Source organism: Pipistrellus kuhlii, unplaced genomic scaffold (genome assembly GCF_014108245.1).
Source record: "Pipistrellus kuhlii isolate mPipKuh1 unplaced genomic scaffold, mPipKuh1.p scaffold_m20_p_13, whole genome shotgun sequence".
Lineage (NCBI taxonomy): Eukaryota > Metazoa > Chordata > Mammalia > Chiroptera > Vespertilionidae > Pipistrellus > Pipistrellus kuhlii.
In genome coordinates, this window is record NW_023425438.1 from 9,949,241 (window position 1) to 9,972,779 (window position 23,539).

Below are 23,539 nucleotides of genomic sequence, written 5' to 3' on the forward strand. Positions count from 1 at the left end.
AATTGAAACTAGAAACCACCATTTTATATTGCTTCCCATACAAGGCTTTGCATAAATTGTCATTCTAGATTATTAAACATTTATGGTTATTTGAAAATAAATATTAGGAAATCATGTGACTTGTAAAACATTTTATTTTGTGAAGTTTCATAGTGTCAAATCAATAAAAGCAAGGTAATCTTAAAAATCCGAAATATGGCCGAAACCTGTTTGGCTCAGTGGATAGAGCGTCAGCCTGCAGACTGAAGGGCCCCAGGTTCGATTCCGGTCAAGGGCACATCCCCAGTGGGGGTATGCAGGAGGCAGCTGATTGATGATTCTCTCTCATGGATATTTCTAGCTCTCTGTCTTTCTCCCTTCCTCTCTGTAAAAAATCAATAAAATATATTTAAAAAACAAACAAAAAAAACCCCACAAAAAACTTTTAGCCTTAGCCGGTTTGGTTCAGTGGACAGAGTGTTGGCCTGCAGACCAAAGGGTCATGGATTCGATTTCGGTCCAGGGGACGTAAGTTGGTTGCAGACTCCTCCCCGGCCGAGGCTCGCATAGGAGGCAACCAGTTGATGTGTTTCTCTCACGTCAATGTTACTCTCTGCCTTTCCCTCTTTTTTCTACTCTCTCTAAAAATCAATGAAAATATATCCTTGGGTGAGGATTAACAACAAAAACAACAACAATAAATAAAAACTTTCAAATGGAGAATTTGCTTCCTCATTTGCCGCCTTATTTCCCCCTATACAGTTTAGTTGAGGAGCACTCCTTTTAGTAAATTTTAGTAAATTAGTGCTCCTCAACTAAATTTGAAATTAGCTATGTTAAGAGCCTGGAAGTTAAATACCTGTTCACAATTTATGGGCCACTTGAAGAGAAAGAGGGTTGAATGTGCACTCCAACTTCTGGACATTGTGGGGTCTTTTAAATTGTCTATATTTTTTAACATATGAGTATATATTTTAGCAATTTTTAGAAATGTGACTTGTTAGTGACCACTAATGCTAGGCCATTATAATGTATGCTAGAGGCCTGATGCATGAAATTCGTGCAAGGGGCTCGGCTCTAGCAGCCCCCACTTCCTCCAGAAGGTCACCCGGACAGCCGTCTGGAAGGTGGTCCAGAGGGTTGTTCTGCTGTTTGGGCTAATTAGCATATTAGCTCTTTATTATATAGGATGTATTGACATTATTTTCAGCATTTTAATTTCTGCCATGTTTAAATGTTTTTGAGAGTGTAGACTCCTTTCTCTGCTCACCATTGCAGTAAATTTGCTTCTTTCTTTTCCTTTAGATAGAGATAGATTGTTTCTAGGCAAAGACACTTTGTTTTTTAGTACTCAGCCCACGTGGGGGGTAGGGAAGAAATGAAATAGGATGCTGCTGCCTTTTTCTAGATACCCACCACAGGATGTAAGCTAAGTACTCTTGAGATCTGGGTGGCATCTCCCAAGTGTCCTGGTGGTGGGGCAAGGGTTTAGGAGGAGTATAGGCTTTCACTTAACTGGGTTCAGTAAGACCCTATTGTATATACATTGTCTGCTGTGTCCTGTTATCGGTCACACAGACCTGGAGATGAGAATTTTCTTCAAATATCAGCTTTGTCTAATTAAAGGAGCTGTGTCCCATGAGAATGTATAACTTAGGTGTCATATTTGCCAAACTGGTCTTTATTTTTAACATTTTATTTTTTTTACATTAGTTTTACTTTCCTATTGCAGACTGTTTAAACAGGAGAAACATTTTTTATGGCATTCCTATTCTGGCTTAAGACAAATCAGTGTACCCCCTAGAACTGCTATGACTTCATCACCTATTTCTGTTACCCATGGCCATTGTTTCATTTTTCTGTATGGCATCCAGTTAGAAACACAAGATTGAGCTGATTTATATTTTGGTACTCTGCATCTCTCCATAGATGCTTCAGAAGTTTTTCAGCGTTTTGCAGTTTGAAATGCTGGCTTTTCAGTTATTGAAGCCTTGACAAAACAAACTGTATGCATGTACACATCTTTTAATTTTTACTGAGCAGCCAATTTGAGTCATTAGAAAAGTACATAACATCTTAAGTAGCCATTCATAAGTCATTGTTAAAAGCATGGAGTTTGGAATGCAAGGGCAGGAAGTGGAGGGTAGTTTTGTAATCAAGGAAATGAAAAGTGAAAAAGGAGACCTCCTTTGCAATTAATCTTAGAGGTTTTATCTACAGCTGTGATTTTCAACCTTTTTCATCTCATAAAATTCTATGGCACACCAAAGAAAATATTTTTTGCTGACCTGATATAAGTATATGCTTTTGATTTATTCATATGGGACAGCTATTGTTGTATTGACTGTTGTCATCTTTTAACTTGACAATCTAAGGGAAAAGGGGTCAGGGCCCCTGACTAAGTAGTCAGGTATTCCTGTTTTAAAACTTGTGGTGCTCTGGTTGGAAATGGCTGGTCTCAGTTTGGTCACTCACAGAATAGAGGCTGTCTAGTATTAGAAGGTTTGCTATTAGAGGATGGAAATCTGCTAATACTGTTAGGGTAACACTGTAGGCAGTGCGAGATCAGGGACTTCCAGGTCAGGAGATCAGTGAGTTGGTGCTGTAAGGGCAGAAACTGTTTGCAGCCAACCCCACCTGGGTATAGGCAGCCCTGAGGCCCTTGGCGTTAGTTGAAGCCAGAAGGCTCTCAAGTCTGCAGGTGCATTCTGTTGCCAAATGAAGCAGAATCAGATAGCTAGGATTACTTCACAAGACAAGATACCTGGAACTGTTTAAATGATGTGTGATGGTTTCATGGTTTGGCTGGGGGGAGATATTTAATGTTTACAGGAAAAAAATTACAAATCTTTAATAGAATAAAAATATATAGTCTGGTTCTTTTTCTAAAATTTTCTAGATGATAGTTACTGAAGTTTACATTGAATAGAATTTTCATTCTAAAGTAGCTTATTTATACCCATTTATTGTAATTACTGAATATTAACCACATGTTTGAAATTATATATTATGCGTCATCAGGGTAAAATGCAGTCGTGTTCATGCTTGTATTCTGCTGCAGCAAACAGAGTAGTTAGAAAAGGCCGTAATTAATAAGTGTTTAAAAGTTGCTTTGATGTCCTTAGATGAAAGTTGTACTACCAATACCAAATGCTAGTATTTTTAATTATCACTTTCGTTTCTTACATGAAATGCTGACTTGACTTTTATAGAGATAGCTATAGGATTGTTAACCTGTAATACATGTTTACTGTGAATGTATAGAGAAAAATCTTAGAAACTGTTTATCTTCCAAAAAATTCACTTTCATATTCAAGTTGTTTGGTACCTGTTTGGATAAAATTCCAAAAACATGCCTAAATGTTGACTTTTTCATGACATTAATAGATAGCTTTCTTTGTTGTGAGATATAAAAATACTAGAGACCCGGTACACGAATTTACCAGTGGGGTCTCTTGGCTGGTTTGTGGGATGCAAGAGGTTGGCCAGCTGGGGAGGGACTGCCTATTTCTCTCACTCAGTCCCAATCAGCCAGACCCCAGCAGCAAGCTCACCTACAGGTCAGAGTGTCTGCCCCCTGGTGGTCAGTGCATGCCATAGTGATTCAGTGGGCTTAGCATATCATTAGCATATTACACTTTGGTTGAGTGACTGACTGGATGACCAGAGATTAGCACATTAGGCTTTTATTATACAGGATGATAGCTAATGCCTAAAATTATATTTTATAAAGTGAGTGAATTGATGTATTTGAGGTTTTGGAGATTCAAATTGGAAGACCTAGAAATGATGAAAAGGAGGCAATGCTAGCTGCTTTTAGTTCTTGGACTGGTTTTATTTGTTTTCTACATTTTCTTGTAACTCATCTTGTCTGCAACTACTTGTAAACTAAATTATTAACTTGTATACTAAATTATATTTCTCATTACTCCAATGTATATATTATTGGTCAAATAATAGTTCTCAGCTAATAGTTTGGCTTTACTTATTATAACCTAGATTATTAAGTGTAGATACCGGCTTAGGTATAGCAATGATTTGTTGTTAGTTGGATTTAGATTTACTGCTGTTTTTCCATGTCTCTAGCAGAATTGTTTGTGACTTCATGGTATGATGTTATGTGACTGCACCATCTTTTTTTATACTTAATATTTGATAAGTAGTATATGTACATAGTGCAAAATGCAAAGGATACAGAAGGGTATACAGTGAAAAGTCAAATTTTTCTCTCAGTTTCCTTGTCAGGGTGCAATCACTGGTAGCCTTTTCTTTTGTATTCGTAGAGCTATGCTACATAAATACAATCCAGTACATAATCATATATCTATACTAATAAAAGGGTAATATGCAAATTGGTCACGATGCCCTCAGAGTAACAACCAAACAGCAGGCTGCGTGCGGCGACAAGGGCAGCAGGGAGGTTAATGAGGGATGACCAAACAACTGACCAGCAGGCTGCATGGGGCAACCAGGCAGGAAGGGGGGGCAGTGAGGGGCAATCAGGCCAGCAGAGGGGGCCTGTGAGGGGTGACCAGGCTGGAAGAGGGGGGCAGTAAGGGGCAACGAGCCCCACAGGGGGGACATTTGGGGGCAACCAGGTCGGCAGAGGGAGGGCAGTTGGGGGCAACCAGGCCGGCGGGGGGGGGGGGGGTATAAGGGGCGACCAGGCCAGCTGGCAGGGGGACAGTTGGGGGTGACCAGGTCAGTGGGGCGGGAGGGGGGGGGGACAGTCAGGGGTGACCAGGCTGGCAGGCAGAGGCAGTTAGGGGTGATCAGGCAGGCAGGCAGGTGAGCAGTTAGGAACCAGCTGTTCAAGATTGTGAGAGGAACATCCAACTGCTGGTTTCAGCCCGATCTCCAGGATTAGGCTGAAACCAGCAGTCGGATATCCCTGAAGGGGTCCCGGATTGGAGAGGGTGCAGGCTGGGTTGAGGAGACCCCTCCCCCCATGCATGAATTTCATGCTCCTGGCTTCTAGTGTATGATATATATGCACACACAATTAAAATATTTTGTAGCTTCTGTTCAGTACCATGCTTTCCTTTTTCCTTAATGAAGACACCTTCCATAGAGGGTCATAAAATTTTGTTTCATTGTTTTCCAGTTGCTGAATATTCTACTCTATGGATCTAGCAAAATTTATTTAACCAGTTTTGTTTTGTTTTTGTGGATGCTTAGATTGTCAGTGGGTCTCAACCTTTCTAATGCCTTGACCCTTTAATATATCATAGTTCCTCATGTTGTGGTGACCCCCCAACCATAAAATTATTTTTCTTGCTATTTTATAACTGTAATTTTGCTACTGTTAATGAATTGTAATGTAAATATCTGTGTTTTCCGATGATCCCTTTTCCCCCCCATTGCCCTCCCCTACCCCTTTTCCCCATGTTGTTTATGTTTAAAATGAAACGAGATTGTAGTTGATAAGTCTTCTCAGAAACACTTTTTACAACCATTGTGGTTTTCAAATGCTGGTCTTTGATGAGGTTTTCATCTGTTCTGTGTTGAAATAAATATCAGAACATTGTAGTGCATGTGGTTTTCATAGCTCATTGATTTTAAGATGTACATTTTCCCACATTTTAGCACTTCTGAAAATGAGGTGTTTTATAGTCAACGGTATCTTAAAATCTTCGTTGTCAAATAGTTGTCACTGCCCACACATCTATGAACTTAATTATTAATTCTGCTGTTATGACTAGACAACTGCAACCCACTGAAGTTTCAACAAACATTCCATTTATGGGAGAGATTACCTACTCTGGGTTGTCTTCTGAAACCTTCTGTTAATTACACCTTCTGGAGATAACTTTTGGTAAGGTAAAAAAATGGCATCAAGTTGCTTAAATAACAGTCCCAGAGGCATGAGAGGAACATTTTTAGAAGAAATATTGCATCACTAATTCTTAAAATGGTACAGAGGTATGATAATATAGAAAAACAAGAATGACTGATGACTGACTTAAAAAAATTAAACACAACAGTGCTGTATGAAAAATCATGTCTAAATAAGCTTAAAAGACTTTTGTGAATAATCTATATTAATAAAAGGATAATATGCTGGTTAGACTGGAGGTCTTCCGGATGTCCCTCCGAACAAAGCTGCAGTGGTTGTGAGGGCCAGGCTGAGGCATAGGCAAGCCACAGATGTGAGGGTTGGGTTGAAGCTGTGGCAGCCGGCAGTGGCAGCAGCAGCAGCATGATGGGGGCACTGCCTTCCCCTGATTGGCTGACCCAGTTGCCTCCCATGGGGATCGGGCGTAAGCCATCAATAGGACATTCCCTGAGAGCTCCCTAACTGTGAGAGGGGGCAGGCCAGACTGAGGCCGCCCCCATTCCGTGCACGAATTTTCTTGCATCGGGCTTCTAGTCCTATGTAATAAAAGCCTAATATGCTAAGTGTCCGGTTGTCCAGCAGTCCGTTCAAATAATCAAAGTGTAATATGCTGATGATATGCTAAGGCCGTTCAACTGCTTACTGTAATGTGTACTGATTGACCATCAGGGGGCAGACAGTTGACTGGTAGGTTAGCTTGCTATTGGGATCTGGCCAACTGGGACTGAGCAAGACAGGCGGACATGCCCTGGAGCCCTCCCGCAGTCCCTCTTCATCCCCGATTGTGCACTGGTGGGGTCCTTCAGCCTGGCCTGTGCCCTCTTGCAATCCAGGACCCCTTGGGGGATCTTGGAAAGCCAGTTTCAGCCTGATCCCACTCAACGCAGGAGCTGCCCCCTGGTGGTCAGTGTGCTTCCACAGGGGGAGTGCTGCTCAGCCAGAAGCTGGGCTCATGGCTGGTTAGCGCAGCTGCGATGATGGAGCCATCTTTCGCCTTTGTGGCAGTGCTAAGGATGTCTAGGAGGAGCGGGCCTAAGCCCTCAGTCAGACATCTCCTGAGGGCTCCCAGACTGTGAGAGGGTGCAGGTTGTGCTGAGGCCTCCCCCCACCCGCTCCCGAGTATGAATTTTGTGTACCAGGCCTCTAGTTGGAAATAAAGCTGTAAGGTAATTGAAACACAGTTTAGATAAATTCTAGGAAAACTAAGTGATAGGTCTATAATCGTTCTCAAGCTTTTAACGTGTATCCTCATTTCCCTCCTCTTAAGAAACTTCATGCCAGAAAGTACAGAATTTCCTACAGGACAGTGGTGGTTTGTTTTTATCTGTTGATTGAGAAAATATGCTTTAAAAAGTAAAAACATTTCCTTAACACTTAAATGGATATATATTTCTTTATATCGATAGTTGACGGGTCTTACATTTACTTTGTTTCTAGGTAAGTATTGGTATGCATAAATATTTGTTGAGTCCTTGTGGGTCCAAGAACTCCCTTTTAAAAAAACATTTTTTTTCATTGATTTTTAGAGAGGAAGTGGAGGGAGAGAGAGAAGGAAAGGGAGAGAAACTTTGATTCAAGAGAGAAACATCCTGTTGCTTCCTGCACATATCCCCAACAGGGGTTTGAATCTGCAACCTGGGCATGTGTCCTGACCAGGAATCGAACCAGTGATGTTTCGATGCATGGGGATGACGCTCAACAAATTGAGCCACATTGGCCAGGGTCAAGACCCTTTTTGGGTTGGGAACTATTGACCTAGACTGCTACTAGAGTGTGGTCCATAGTCTAGCAAATATTGCTAGCACCTGGGGAAAATGTTAGAAATGCAGAATCTGAGGCCCTGCCCCAGACCTGTCAGATCAGAATTGGCATTTTAACAAGATCTTCCGGCGGTTGCAATTCACGTTGAACTGCACGTTGTTTGAGAAGAGTTAATCAAATACATGATATTTGTTCAGATTGAGGAGACCAATGATTGAATTTTATTTTATTTTTTGGTGTGGGAGGGGGAAGAGGGCTAGGAGGAGCTGGCCAGAGTTAGGACAGTATAAAAAAACAAATTTGACTTCACTTAATTATAATATCTTAGAATGGTTCTGATAATTAGCTGCATAGGAATTCCTGAAAAGGAGGTGTGTATTTGTTTGTATGTGTGTTTAATGTCTGTGGTTTTGTCACCATGCAAATAAACTTATTAGTGAAATATTATTTGATTCAAGGGGGATTCAAACAGAAGTGTTACTGAATTGCTAACAGCACATTGTTTATTGTCTATTTCTTAAGGAAATACCTTAACATTGTTCTTTTGGGAATTTACTTTTATTATTTTATCCAAAGTAGTACATGCCCATTTGTCCTTCACATAACCATGGAGTAGTTTGCTAGGATTGAACAGTGCTTAATTTTTCCATTCATCAGTGTGCCTTCAAATCCAGTGGTATTTGAAAGACAAAATACATATTCTATATCATCTTCATGTATTTAAGGAGACCATATTGCCAAATATCCTCTTTGGAAGGACTGAAATTCATTTTTTTTATTTGACTGTTTATAGATCAACAATTAAGCAACCATTCTATATAATAAAAGGCTAATACACAAGCTGTCCCCTCTACCAGGAGTTTGACTCGGAGTTCATCTGGATATTTGGCCAGGGAGTGGGGCCCAGCTTGCCAACCGCCCATGGCCCCTTTTTCCGGCTGGCCCTGCCCCAGATTGCCCCCCCCGCCCCCCCCCCGAGAGGGGCCGGCTGGACTCTACCGGTGCACTAATTTGTACTGGGCCCCTAATATAGATAATAAATAGATTGGAGTTCAGCTTTAATCTTAAGATTCCTCTGTAGAAACTGGTCCTTGTCTAGAAGAAATGATAAGAGAAGGCTTGGTTTAGTGCTTAAAATCACTGAGATTGCTATCAAAAGAGTGTCTGAATTGGAAGATATTTTCTTTGCTGTTATAAGGCTTTCAATTTCTGTTTCACAGACTTCCTGTAATATGGAAATATTTAGAATACTTATTTTGTTAATATGAAATTTATTAGGCTGTTAAAAATTTAACTTTCTATTTTTCCTTGAGTTAATGAGATTATTTCATATAAGTTTTTTGGTGATTGTTCTTTTTTAATATATTTTATTGATTTTTTATAGAGAGGAAGGGAGAGAGATAGAGAGCTAGAAATGTCGACTAGCTGCCTCTTGCACACCCTCTACCGGGGATGTGCCCGCAACCAATGATCATGCCCTTGACCGGAATTGAACCTGGGATCTTTCAGTCCGCAGACCAACGCTCTACCACTGAGCCAAAGCGGTTTCGGCTTGGTGATTGTTCTTAAATTTAAGTTTAAAAAATAAACTACATTGTTTGAGTGCCGAGTCAGACTTTTTTTTTTTTTTTTTTTTTTTTTGTATTCTGGCAATTCACAGAGTAAATTGGTTGTCATAAACTTGACTTGTTTATGAATATATACAGAAGATTTCCAAATTACTACACAGTTAATCTCAATGGATATTTTGAAAATAAGAATGAGAAGAAACAAAGAGATACTATTTCTTATCCATCAAATTGGCAAAAATTAAAAAAATTCTGAGAATATCCAGTATTGATAAGGATATACAGAAATGAGAATTTTTAACCATTGCTGATGTTGGAGGAAAGTAATTTAAACCAAAGCCTCCTGCCATCTCAGAAAACCTCTCTTCAAAGGTAGAAAAGAAAGAAAACAATTCAATGTTTGAAGAAACATTAATCTAGAATGTGATGCATATCATGGGCAATCTAAGAGATTGCAAAGCCTACAGAGAATTCACCCTCTTATGTAGTTACATACACGCTCTCACGAGAAGCACTCAAGTAAGAAGACTGATGGCAACATTTGTCACACATAGTTTAAACTAAATTCACTTGGTTGTTGAGGTGACCAAATATACTGTCTTTAGCTAATTGGCTTTATCTAAAGGAAAAAATTAACATTTTTTATGTTTTGGTGTTTAAAAAACATTTACTTAATTATTTTCATTCATATACTAACAGTTTTCTGTTTCTTCCTTTATTTTGTTTAACCCCTCAAATTGTAGAGCATATTGTTCTGGAATGAAGACTGTAGCAAAAAATAAGCAAATGGATAAAAGCAAGTTTGGTTTATTTAGTATGTGATCTTAACATATTGCTTGCTAGAGACTTTGTACGTTAAGTTGCAAATATTAACATCCAAACTCATGATCCCGCCGCCCATTAAGCTATTTTAGTCCAATAGATTTAATGAGGGCTTTGTGTCATGTGTGGTTGTCTATAGTACATTGCTTTGCTGACTCCAGTTTTCCTTTCTCTTTTTATAGGACCGCAGCTGAATGCACAGCTGGAAGGTTGGCTTTCACAAGTACAGTCTACAAAAAGACCTGCTAGAGCCATAATTGCACCGTAAGTTTTAAGGGTCTTTACCCAGAATATTTTACATGTTAATTGTTAATAAAGAATGAGTATCTGCAGGTTGAGCTATAAACCAAAACCCAAAAGACATATTGAGCTGACAAAATTGTATTCAGTAAATTTCATGATTCCCGTGGCTTTCACTTTAACTGAAGGATAAAGGAAATTGGCGTATTTTCTCAGATGCAGTAATTTCAAAATTTATTTTTGGCAATAAAACTGCCTTTTAAGACAGGTGGGCTGTTTACATTAGGTAAACTTGGAGATTTTTGTATTTATTGGTAGAAATGAATAAGTTCTATTTTAAACATTAAAAAGATCTACTTTAATCCAGATAATTTTTAGCTTATAATGAAAAATATGCTTTAACCATAATACAGTGCAATATGGAGTAGCAACCAAAGTTTTGTTGGAGGGGTAGATTTTTTTGTAATGGAAATCTGTGACTCTCTTCAATGTTAGAGGGCTTTTTAAAAGAACCGAGGGATAGCAAATAATACAGTTAATGATGTGTCTGTGTCTGATATGAATTCAGTTAATTTTGATTTGGTTTCCAGTGCTAATGTTCAAAACACATTGTTTTTTAAGCACATGTTAACATTTTTCTGAGAAGAGTAAAAGTTGGAGTTTGTGGAGTTTCTTCTCACAGCAGCATCTTTTATGACTTCTATTGAGTTAAGGTTGGTACCCTGATAAATAATAAATAGTGAAAATAATAATAGCAACCATTCATTAAGCAATAGGATAATTAAATGATTAAATACACATAAAGAGCCTACATTAATGTTTGGCATGTAATAAGTATTCCAGAAATGCTAGGTATTTTATGTGCCAAACATTTTGTTAAGTACTTCATTTGTATGTTCTAACTTGATCTCATTTCATAGATACAGGACAGCTTTGTGACATACAAGTTATTTAATCTCTTGTGCCTTTATCTCATTAGTATAATTGGAATAATAGTAGTTCCATATTCTTTTTTTGATGATTAAATGAACAAGTCTTTATAAAACTTTCAGCACAATGACTTGTAATTATTTATTTAGTCATTCAGCAAATATGTACCAGGCTAAATGCCAAGTACTCTTCTTTGTGATGCTTTTTGAATAAGTCAAAATCACTTCTCTCATAGTGCTTACATTTTAGTGCCCAGGGAAGACAGACAGAAAACAAATGATTATATTCAGTGTCAGGTGCTTATGGGTGCTAAGAAGAAAAATAAAGCAGAAAAAAAGATTGAGAGCCACATGTGAGCAACTTTTTTATAAGATAATCAGAAGTAACATCTGAGCCTAAATGATGTGAGAGAGAAGTTATGCAAATACCCAGGGAAAGAGGGTTTCAGGATGGGGAAAGCAAGCACAAGGGTCTAAAGCAGGATATGCTTAGTGGACTTGAGAAAAAGCAAGAAGGCCAGTGTAGCTGGAGAGGCTGAAAAAGGTAGTGGATGCGAGGCAGCAGGGACTAGATCATGGAGAAGCTTTGTGGACGAACATAAAAACTTGGGTTTTTATTCTAAGTGAAATGGCTACTCAGAAGTTTTGAGCAGAAAAGTGACATGATCTGCCTTAGCTTAGAAAAGGATTACTTTTGCCTCCTGTATAGATATTCTGTTTTATGGGAACAAGGAGCCAGTTTGGGAGGCTTATTAGAATAGTACAGATAAGAGATGACATAATGGCTTTGACTAAGGCAGTGGCTCTCAACCTTTCTAATGCCGCGACCCTTTAATACAGTTCCTCATGTTGTGGTGACCCCCAACCATAAAATTATTTTCATTGCTACTTCATAACTGTAGTTTTGCTTCTGTTATGAATTGTAGTGTAAATATCTGTGTTTTCCGGTGGTCTTGGGCTCTACAGCAGCAGTTCTCAACCTGTGGGTCGTGATCCACAGGTTGAGAACCGCTAGCAGGGTCGCTTAAGACCATTGGAAACACAGATATTTACACTATGATTCATAACAGTAGCAAAATTACAGTTATGAAGTAGCAACGAAAATAATTTTATGGTTGAAACCGGTTTGGCTCAGTGGATAGAGCGTCGGCCTGTGGACTGAAAGGTCCCTGGTTCTATTCCAGTCAAGGGCATGTACATTGGTTGCGGGCACATCTCCAGTAGGGGGCGTTCAGGAGGCAGCTGATTGATGTTTCTCTCTCATCAATGTTTCTAACTCTATCCCTCTCCCTTCCTTTCTGTGAAAAATCAATAAAATATATTAGAAAAAATAATTTTATGGTTGAGGGTCACCACAACATGAGGAACTATATTAAAGGGTCGCGGCATTAGAAAGGTTGAGAATCACTGGACTAAGGACTACTGGTTGGGGTGATGAGAAGCAATGGATATATTTTGTATATATTTTGAAGGTAAGGACCAATAAAATAGAAGAGTCAAAGATAACTTGTTAGTTTTGGCCTGTGAAACTGGAATTGCTTTTGAGAGAGAAGTTAGGCAGATACCCAGGGACAAACTGGTGGAAATTGGGAGTAGAAGTGTTTATGTAGAATCTAGGATTTGACTTGGACCATGTTAATGCTTAGATGCCTATTAGCTATGCAAGTGGAGATTTAAAATGGGCAGCCACATACAACCTGCAGCCTGTTTTGGTGTGTATATCACAGGCTGTAGTTGCCTATGGGGTAAAGTAAGATAGAGAGGAGAAGAGGTTCAAGGACTGAGCCCCTTAGGCAAACACAGTTTTATTTAGAGGGCAAATAAAGACGAAAATGACATTTGCAAAGGAGGTACTGAAGGAAGACCAGTGAGCAAGGCGGAGAACCAAGGGTGAGTGCTGTTTCTGGGTGGCAGAAGGATGAAAGAGGTGTCAGGGAAGATAAAGGCTCGACCCTATCAGATTCCGCCAATTGATCAAATAAGATAGGGATTCAGAATTGATAATTGGATTTTGCAGTGTGGACATTGCTGGTTACCTTGATAAGAACAATATTTGTGGCCTGGTCAGTGTGGCTCAGTAATTGAGCGTTGACCTATGAACCAAGAGGTAACTGGTTCGATTCCCAAGCAGGGCACATGCCTGGATTGTGAGCTCCATCCCCAGTAAGAGAGTGTGCAGGAGGTTGCTAATAGATATTTCTCTCTCATTGATGTTTCTATTTCTCTCTTTTTCTTTAAAAAAGCAATTTTTGTGGAGTGATGGGGATAAAAGCATGATTGTTGTGGATTCAAGAAAGAATGTGATAGTGAGATGAAGATTGTGAATGTAGATTTTTTTAAGGAATTTTGCTGTAAACTAAGGAAATAGGGTAATGGGAATATGGTGTCAGGGGAGAAATTTTATTCAAGATGGAAGATAATCTGAGTGTTACAATGTTGATGAAATGATTTAGTTAGAAAGAAAAATTGATACAGGGATAAGAGGGGAAGTTAAGTGAGATCATTGATTGGGTGAGAAACAGTGGATCTCTTTACAGTAACGTATGAGCTATGTTGTATTGTCTTGCCCATTACTTTGTTGGTATTTGATTATTATGGTATGCTACCTTCCTAGTTAGAACTTGTTCTAAATGTGGGAGCTGAGCTGAATAAATGTATAATTAAGTTGAGGTTAGTTATAACTGGACTTGTTTCCTTCTTGCAGTTAGTTTAAAGTTGAAATCATTGGCAGTGACCTGGGAAAAGAAATGTTTGCACCTGTTACAAATACATTGATTTATAAAAGATTTCCAAGTTACCTTGAGTTTTAAAATGGAAATTTGAAAATAGTTTTGACTTTGGTGTGCATGTTTTTGCTGCATGGTGACTTTGTAATGTTAATGCTTATATAGGCAACATCCATTTTGTTAACGTATGAAAACTAAGTAGTTACGTGTCTTATTATATAGTTCCCAGAAGTAATTATTTTCCTTTGCAGAGTAACTTGTTTTTTTTTTTTTTTTTTTGTAGAAAAGTAACAACAAATACTTTATTGTTATATAGGCACAAATTTTTTTTTAGTAAGAATATATTATATAGTAATTTAGGACACTTAAAAATTTAAGATTTCTGCTTTATTTCAAATCAAGCCTATAAAAATACTTTAAATTTTATAAATTCTAGCTCTCTGGAACCAACTTTTCTTAGATTTTGCTTTATATACATAAATCATATAAGGGGAACCTAAAAAAAAAACTCAGAACCTAGATAACACACTTTTGAAAGTGCTTAAAACAGATTGCTCATTTAAAAAAAAATATTTTATTGATTTTGTACAGAGAGGAAGGGAGATAGAGAGTTAGAAACATCGATGAGAGTCATCGATCAGCTGCCTCTTGCACACCCCCTATTGGGGATATGCCTGCAACCAAGGTACATGCCCTTGACCGGAATTGAACCCGGGACCTTTCAGTCCCCAAGCCGACGACGCTCTATCCATTGAGCCAAACCGGTTTCGGCTCATTTTTATATTGGTGTAGATGAATTAGAATGATGTCATTTAAGAATAAATATTGACCCGTAAACCACTGTTGATCAAGCTTAATGAATTCTAGCCTATGTGACATATAGGAAGGCACATTTGAGGGAATCAAAATAATTTAATTTAATTAAAAAAATTGTTTGTTTGAACTTAGAACTACCTTACTTCTCTTGAGGCACAGGAGACAGTATGTGTCCCATGGATATATACTGAAATGATCTCATGAACTAGGAGTTCCAAAAACCTTTCTACTATGACGGCCAAAATTGTTGTTTGTCTTGAAGTATGCAGGAATATCTCAGCAACCCTTAGAATGGAGCTGTACAGGTATGCATCACTTAAGAAACTCTTATTGAATATAAAAATATAATCAGATCATTGGTAAGGGCCTTATTTTTTACTATATACCAGATACTATATGAATATTGAAGCCCCCCTCATATATGTAAGGTAAAGTTTTCCATGTTAGTAGTTAACCTAGTAGTAGTTTCACTTTTCATTGTTTATCCTTCTCTGTTTGACTTTTTCACTATATATACTTGTATTACTTCTAGTATAAAAATTAGTTTAGAAAAGTTAAAAGGTAGGAAACAGTTGTATAGAATACCAGGTTGTGTACAGTGAAGTATACCTGTAGAGCTCTTAGTGGTCTGTATCATGAGACAATGAATCTTTGTAAGTTACTTAGTTAATTTAAGTTACTTGAAGTATGCAATTTGTTTATTTCTCACCCTTATTTAACAATAGGTTATTCATGCCAATATCTGAAATCCTATAAAAAAAAATCTAGATATGCAACATTATGGTTAGTTTATTCTTGTTTGACTTGAATAACTTTAATAACATTCTTTAGCTCATAGCTTACTTAATTTTTGTGAGATTCCATTTTGTAAATATAAAATATCCTGAATAATGACTAACCTGGACATTTTGGGGGGATATAATCTATTAATATTTCTAATGGCAGCAGGAATCTTGAGGGCCATTGAGCAGTGCCTGTGAAACAAAATAATGAAAGGCTAGGCAGCAAAATAAAATTGAGAGAGGCATTGTGGAAGCTGCAAACTTTTAAGGCCACTTGTCAGGTTGGTCCCATATGTTCACAGGTGTTTTTAAATTTAGTTTCTAGCTTGCCAGACCATACTTTAGCTTAAGTAGATCTTAGAAACTTTTCTTACCTAGAATCTTTTCATTTCATCTAGTCCTATCTTTTTAATTTGATTTTTTGCTGCTATTAAGTAGAACTAGTAGTATGAGAACCTGATTTTGTTGAATCCAAATAAGCATTCTTTGCTATTCCCTATATCCTCTTTGATAAAAAGCCTCTCATAGAATGTGAGGTAATTTCCTGGCATTACAATTTATACTATTCACCTATAATCTTGGCAATCTGAGACTGAACAAGGGCAAGTCCATGTCATGTGGTATTGGATATTTCTCCTGACATAGGAATTTAAGTTATGCCATGCTGCAAGGTTGCTGTGTGGGAAACTGTCACTTAGCCAGTGCATGATCATTGATAGTGGCCTTGTGTCCTCATTTGACTGTACCTCTTTGGGGGCACAGAAATTCTAGACAGTTAAGAGCTGGACTTGCTAGTGTAAAGGGTCTGTTGTGTAGGATTAAGGGAGAAGCAAAAGTACTCTGTTAAAAGAAGGACCCATTTTAGAGGTATGGTTTAGCCTAATGATAACTTGTAGGTATTAAAGTATAATTTTGTATTTGCTTTCATGGGAAGTTAACTGGGAGCTAGGGTGACCTGTAAAAGTTAGCAGGGATGACTTTGTGTTTAGGATTTTAATAGCTTTTAGAAGACTGACTGGACATGCTTTTATGATGCATACTCAAAATTATAAAGCTCAGATTTTTATTGGTCTTCTGGCTATTAAGTACAAAAGGAAAAACATTTAGATGTTCCCTTAGTGATGCCTCCTTTAATAGGAGTGATCCCTTAATGAAACCTTGTTTCCACATAAATGTAGATTCTATTGGCAAGAGAAGTGGGCAGGAACAGAGGATCAGTGGTATGATATGATGATTGTTACTGTGGCTTTTTTTCATTATATCTGGGCCATGGTAAAGGAAAGTATTAGAAATTCTCTTCTTTGACTATGAATGAATTAGAGTTTCTCATGATGAGGGCTTAGAAGGGTGATATATTTAATGATTTTTTTTTTGGCAATATATTTTTATTGATTTCAGAGAGGAAGGGAGAGGGAAAGAGAGGTAGAAACATGAATGATGAGAGAGAATCATTGGTTGGCTGTCTCCTGCATGCCCACACTGGAGAGTGAGCTCACAACCCAGGACATTCCAACAACTGAACCATACTGGCCAAGACAGATGAGGATCATTTAAAAAAATAGAGCTTCATTGTGGTATGATTAATATCTGCATATATGTAAAGTGTACTATTTGATAACTTTGAGATATGTGTGCACCTATGAAACTGTCACCGCTATTAAGATAATGAACATATTCACCATCTCAAAATTTTCCTTGTGCACTTTTGTAATTCTTCTTTCACATCCACTGATGTATTTTCTATCACTATACAGGATGGGGCAAAAGTAGGTTTAGAGTTTTGAGTATGTGAAACATGAAGTTCATTCTTATTTATTTTTTAAATATATTTTTAAATTAATTTCAGAGAGAAAAGAGGAGGGAGAGAGAGAGAAACACCAATGATGGGAGAGAGAGAGTCATTGATTGGCTGCCTCCTACATGCTTTCCATTGGGGATTGAGCCCCCAACCTGGGCATCTGCCCTTGAGTCTGCAGTCGACGCTCTATCCACTGAACCAAACCAGCTAGGGCTATTTATTAATTATTGTCTTATTTTCCATACAAACAACTGGAAACCTACTTTTGCCCCATCCTATAGATTAATTTTTATTGTCTAGAGTTATTTAAATGGAATCATATAGTATGAACTTTTATGTCTGGTTTTTTTCACTTAGCATATTTATTTATTCCTTTTTACCATTTTTAAGCATAATCATTTTGAGTGTATTGGTAGTTCATTCCTTTCTATTGCCCAAGAGTATTTTATTATATGGATACATCTCAATTTATTTATCCATTCACCTTTTGAGGGTCATTTAGTTGTTTCCAGTTTTTGGCTATTGCAATAAGCAATGAAACTAGGTTGTACAAATCTTTGTTTGGATACATGTGTTTTTTTTATTTGTTTTGTTTTGATTTGTTTTTTCCTTATAAGAATGGAATTTTTGGGTCATAGTGCAAGAGTATGTTAAACTTTTTAAGAATTTGCCAACTATTTTCCACTGTAGTTGCAGCCATCCCTTGGCCATGAATAAGAGTCAAGCTAAAAATCAATGGAAACATTCTTTGATAGTCAGTTGGCTACATGGAATTTGCAATAAAAAGTATTATAAATATTTCCATTGTTTTTTGAATTGTGTGGTACATATCTTTTTAATTAAGTAAAATTTATAAGCTTATTTACGTGTGTGTGTGTAAACACACACACATACACACACAAAATCCCACTTCTCCACCTGCAGAACCAGTTATTAAAATTTTACCAATATATCATACCACACATTAATGAGAAAACACTAAGGGAAATGTTTCTAGACATGTAACTTGAATGAGTCAAGAAAGAAAACTGAGTTCCAGAAATAGTTATTCAATCTTACCTAATAATAGACAAATGTCCACAGCCAATCAGAGTGAGTATGCACATTAACCCCACAAAAATGGTGGTTAATTTGCATACGTAGGCGGCCAGCGGCCTGGGTCCCAGGAACATTCTCGTCACCCAGGTCACTCTGAGATAGGCCCTGAGCAGCCTGGGATGGGCCTGAGCCAGGGGGCTCCTGGGTAGGGCTGAGCCTGCAATCAGAGCCCAGGGGCGGAGCCAGCAATCGGAGGGAGCTGGTGGGGGGGGGGGGGGCCTGCCCAGGCCCTGAAGCTTTAGGCCTGTGCAAGGGCTGAGCTGGCAATCTGTGAACTACAGAGGAAACACCTTTTTCTGACCACTCATTGGCTGAGCTCCTTGTATGCCACTGGTAATGTTCTTGGTAACTTGGGTAATAAGAATCCAAAAAGGTGATCTAGGGTTTTTCCATGACACTTTTGGAGAAAAAACACAAAGGTCCACTGCTGGAGGGCTAAGAAATGTCATATCCTGCCGTAGTCAGTTTGGCTCAGTGGATAATGCCTTGGCCTGCTGACCACAGAGTCTGGGATCACTTCTGATCAAGGACGTGTACCTAGGTTGCAGCCTCTTCCCTGGCTGGGGCCCAGGTCAGGACTCATGCAGGAGGTGTTCCTCTCACTTTGATGTTTCTCTCTGTCTTTTCCTTTCTCTTCCACATTCTCTAAAAATCAATGGAAACATATCCTTAGGTGAGGAAAAGAAAGAAAGAAAGAAAGAAAGAAAGAAAGAAAGAAAGAAATGTCATATCCTATGGAAGATACATCTTGAAATGCCTAAAGAAAGTCATTTTTTCATGGTGAGGGGACTGAAGTTCATATTGATGAAAACACCTTAGTGGCTGCCGTGACTTGCAGTGGCTGCAGCAGCGGGGTGATGGGACTGGCACCTTCCCCTGATCAGCCTGGTCTCCTCCCACAAAGGGAGGCCAGACTGTGGCCTAGGTCCGCTCCATGGGGAGCGGGCCTCAGCCATCTGTAGGACATCCCCTGAGGGCTCCCAGTATGTGAGAGGGGCAGGCTGGGCTGAGGGACACCGCTCTCCCCCATTGCATGAATTTTGTGCATGGGGCCTCAAGTAGGTGATAAGAAATCTAATCTGATGCTGAGATCAGAGGATAAGAGTGTATAATGGATAGAGAAAATGAAAGGCATAATACACAGAAGGCCAAGTCAATTCTCTCTCTAAAAACATATTTTATTGATTTCAGACAGGAAGGAAGAGGGAGAGAGAGAAAACCATTAATGATGAGAGAAAATCATTGATATTGATAGGCTGCCTCCTGCATGCCCCCTCCTGAGGATCTAGCAACCTGGGCATGTGCCTCTGACTAGAATCGAACCCGGGACCCTTCAGTCCACAGGCTGCCGCTCTATCCACTGAGACAAACCAGCTAGGGCCTAAGGCAGTTCTCAACACTGAAGACACAGGGAATTGAATTGTTAGTTGGAGGTTATTTGTTTTGGTCTGATTTGACTTGTTCTTGGTCTTATTGTTATGTAATACTGTTAGTTGTATTAAAAAGAAATGTTAAAATCTCATACAGCATTAATGTTACATTAGCCACTTCAAGTAAGCCTTGGTTATTTCCAAATCAAACTTTTCTTCTGACCCCAAAAATTATTCGATACTTTTTAAAATTTAAAGCTGGAACACAGCACAATTATGTGTTCACTGTTATTGCTTCAAAGTTGCATTATTACTTACTTTGCTTTTTAAATTATATATTTGTTGTTTATCATAATTATTACATATTTTTTTCAAAAGTTTTTTTCCAGAATATCTTGATTTTTGAATCTGATGATTAAGTTTAAAAATTTTTGTTTTGTAGCCATGCAGGATATACTTACTGTGGGTCTTGTGCTGCTCATGCTTACAAACAAGTGGACCCATCTATTACGTAAGTAATATAGAGAAGAATTTGTTATGGGATGATGTTGGGAAATGTAATTGTTTTGTCACTGAAGTAATTTGTTTTGCATACTTATTATATACTCTTATTTCATTAAGAATTTGACTTTTTATGAGTTTGACTCTGTCTTTTACAGGTTTTAGAAAGCTCTAATACTATTTCTATTCTCTGAACCTTTAGTTTTTACCTTCCCTTTGGTGGGTAAAATGTTCAATTATGGAAATGTTAGAAGGTTAGTGTGATATAGTGATTTATACAAAATGTATTTCTCATGTATATTTGGTCTTATGCTTAGCCACAGTTCCTGATGCGCACACAGGTCCCCAAACCCTTGGAATCACCTAAATGTTCGATATGATAAAAGTACCTCCTGTTATAGAGGTATAATGAGGTGGCTTTGGGATCCCCCCTAAGGATAGGGGCTGGTTGCCAGGAGAACCAATTATGATTAGAGAGTGGGAACTTTCCAGTCCCACTCCTGACCTCGGGGGGTGAGGAGGGCCTGGAGGTTGAATCAGTCTCCAGTGCCCAATGATTCAATCAATCACAGCTATGTAGTGAAGCCTCCATGAAACCCTGAAGGACAGGGTTCAGAGAGCTTCTACGTTGGAAAGATCCAGGGGAGAGTGACACTCTGGGGAAGGCATGGAGGTTCCACTCCCTTTCCCCAGACCTTACCCTGTGCATCTCTTCTAACTGGCGGTTCCTGGTTACATCTGCTTATAATAAACCAGTGGTTTTTGTAACTAAAATGTTTCTCTGAGCTCTGTGAGCTGCTTTAGCAAATTAATTGAAGCTAAGGAGGGGGTCATGGGGACCTCTGATTTATAGCCAGCTGGTTAGAAGTACAGGTCAGAAGCCTGGCATCTGAAGTGAGGGTTTGGGGAGCAGTCTTGTAGGACCGAATGCATAACCTGTGAAATCTGATGCTATCTCCAGGGCGAGTGTTCAAGAATTGCTTGTTGGAGGTGTGGGAAGCACCCCCCACCCCCACGTACTTTGGAATTGGTTCCAGGAACACTAACAGTTAAATATGCTGGTTTAAAAAATTTCATTGGGAAAACCTGGAGATGAGTATTTTTAGGAAAATACAAAGCCCTTTATTCTACTTTAATCATTTGTAATTTAAAATTCTTTATTGCAATTCATAAAAGAAGAATAATTTCTCATTGACAGGATAAGGTTATCTGAATTATTTTAGAATTGGACATCATATTTCATATGTTTGAAGGATATAAGTATTTAATAATTTAAAGACAGCTCTGAAATTAGCTTTATAAAGATCTTTCTGGCAAATTGTGACTGAGTAGTATACTGTTGTAGAGGTATAATGAGGTGGTATATATTTCTCTAAAATGAGAAACATGTGAACTTTCAAAAATTTCTACTGAAAATTGCCATCAAAATTACTGAATTTTCTGACCACCATTTTATTTAAATAGTTAATTTACTACCTTTGAACCAGTATCAGGGTCCAATCTGTATTGCTAGTTGTTTCATAATTGATAAAATTAGTCATCTTAATTTTATTTCATGTTGTTAGTAGCAATACTAGTAATAGCAGTACATCTCTACTAGTAGAGATGGAAGCATAATCATTCAAAAGAACTAATCCACAGCAAGAGTTTAAGAAACAAGTCTCACCCACAGCCTACTCTTTTTCCTTTGAGCAATTTTTTCAGTTTTTAAAACAAAACTGCTCTTTCTTGTTTCTGTGTAGTGTGCTCTGCACATTGTACTGTATCTTTGTTGAAAATTAATTTTAGTAAGTTTTAAATAATAAATAAAATGATGTTGCCAAATTGATGAGATTTTGGTTAGCCCTGCTTCATTTTGATGTTGAGGGGCTTTAATAAATATTTCTTGATACATGTTTAATATGCAATTTTAGCGAAATTATTTCATGAATAAGAACAAATAGAAGTTAGATTGTAAAGATTTTCTAAGTTTTCTTTATTTGATCCTGAATCTGTGAACAATCTGCCTCAAGGTTAGTTTATGTAATAGATTTTTCCAAATATTTTTCTATTTGGAAGAATCTTTATTGATGATGATATGTGCTGGAAAGGTACTCCTGAATTAAATTTGTCCTTAGAATACATTAGAGATATTTGGAGCTAGTTTTGGTAGAAGTGGAAAGTTTGTGTTAAATAGTTTGATTGAAAATGAGAATGGAAGGAAAAAAAGAATAAAAACTGATGAGGATGCCGAAACCGGTTTGGCTCAGTGGATAGAGCGTCTGTCGGTCTGTGGACTGAAAGGTCCCGGGTTCGATTCCAGTCAAGGGCATGTACATTGGTTGCGGGCACATCCCCGGTGGGGGGTGTGCAGGAGGCAGCTGGTCGATGTATTTCTCTCATCGATGTTTCTAGCTCTCTATCCCTCTCCCTTTCTCTCTGTGAAAAATCAATAAAATATATTTAAAAAAAAAAAAGTGATGAGGATGAAGGACTAAGAAGATGATGGAGATCAGTAAAAAGTGAGGCAAATGGTAGATAGTGATGTAATCAGCTTATTTTTGCAATTAATACATAATAATTGAATTCTGAATAAATAAATGGAAAGTCTGAGTGTTAAAAATAATAATGGACAGCCATATTTGTATTCTTTTGAGAAAACCCCTCTCTGAGATTTGCAATATCTTCAGAGTCCTTTGAGGAAACAAGAAAAACATCCTTTTGGGAATTATGTGAAGTATCTACACTAATAAAAGGGAAACATGCAAATTAACCATCACTCTGGTACACCCACCAGCCAATCAGGAGTGGGTATGCAAATAAACCCAACTAAGATTAGCAGCAGCCACAGAGCTGGAGGGAGCAGGAGGCTTGAGTTGCCCCTGGCGATGGAGGAAGCCAAGCTTCACGCCAGCTCTGGCTGGCCATGGCCTCCAGTGAAGGCTACAAAGTTTCAATTAAAGAAGGTAAATAAATCCCAGATACCCGCTTCCAGCTGGCACTGGCCTCTGCTCAAGGAGGCGCTAAAAAAGGAAAGTAAAGAAAAAAATAAAGCCTCTTACCCAGGCTGGCCACACCCCCATGGGGTAAGGGTCCCCGTTGGGGGGCTTGGCCAGCCTGCAAACAGCCATCAGCTCTTACCCAGGCTGGCCACATCCCCATGGCCCGATATCTGTAAATGGGCATTTGAACTATCCCTCTAGGGTTCCCAGATTGGAGAGGGTGCAGTCTGGGCTGAGGGATTCTCCCCGCCCCCTCCCCCATGTACAGATTTTGTGCACCAGGCCTCCAGTAGAGGAATAATAAAGAACAGTTCAACAGTGAAGGTTAAATT

General features: G+C 38.5%; 1 protein-coding gene across 4 annotated transcripts in view; it reads left to right on the forward strand.

Moving 5' to 3' along the window:
* Positions 1-23,539, forward strand: part of MEMO1 (mediator of cell motility 1) — a 78,632-nt gene that overhangs the window by 14,975 nt on the left and 40,118 nt on the right. For 2 of the 4 annotated variants that reach the window (XM_036434832.2, XM_036434836.2), the window contains exons 1-3: positions 10,143-10,230; positions 10,828-10,919; positions 20,168-20,236. In XM_036434832.2, the coding sequence (XP_036290725.1) occupies positions 10,900-10,919; positions 20,168-20,236 (89 nt within the window). In that variant the 5' untranslated portion in view covers positions 10,143-10,230; positions 10,828-10,899. Of the gene's footprint in view, positions 1-10,142; positions 10,231-10,827; positions 10,920-20,167; positions 20,237-23,539 lie in introns of those variants that run through there. The other 2 variants (XM_036434834.2, XM_036434835.1) reach the window with 1 other exon arrangement.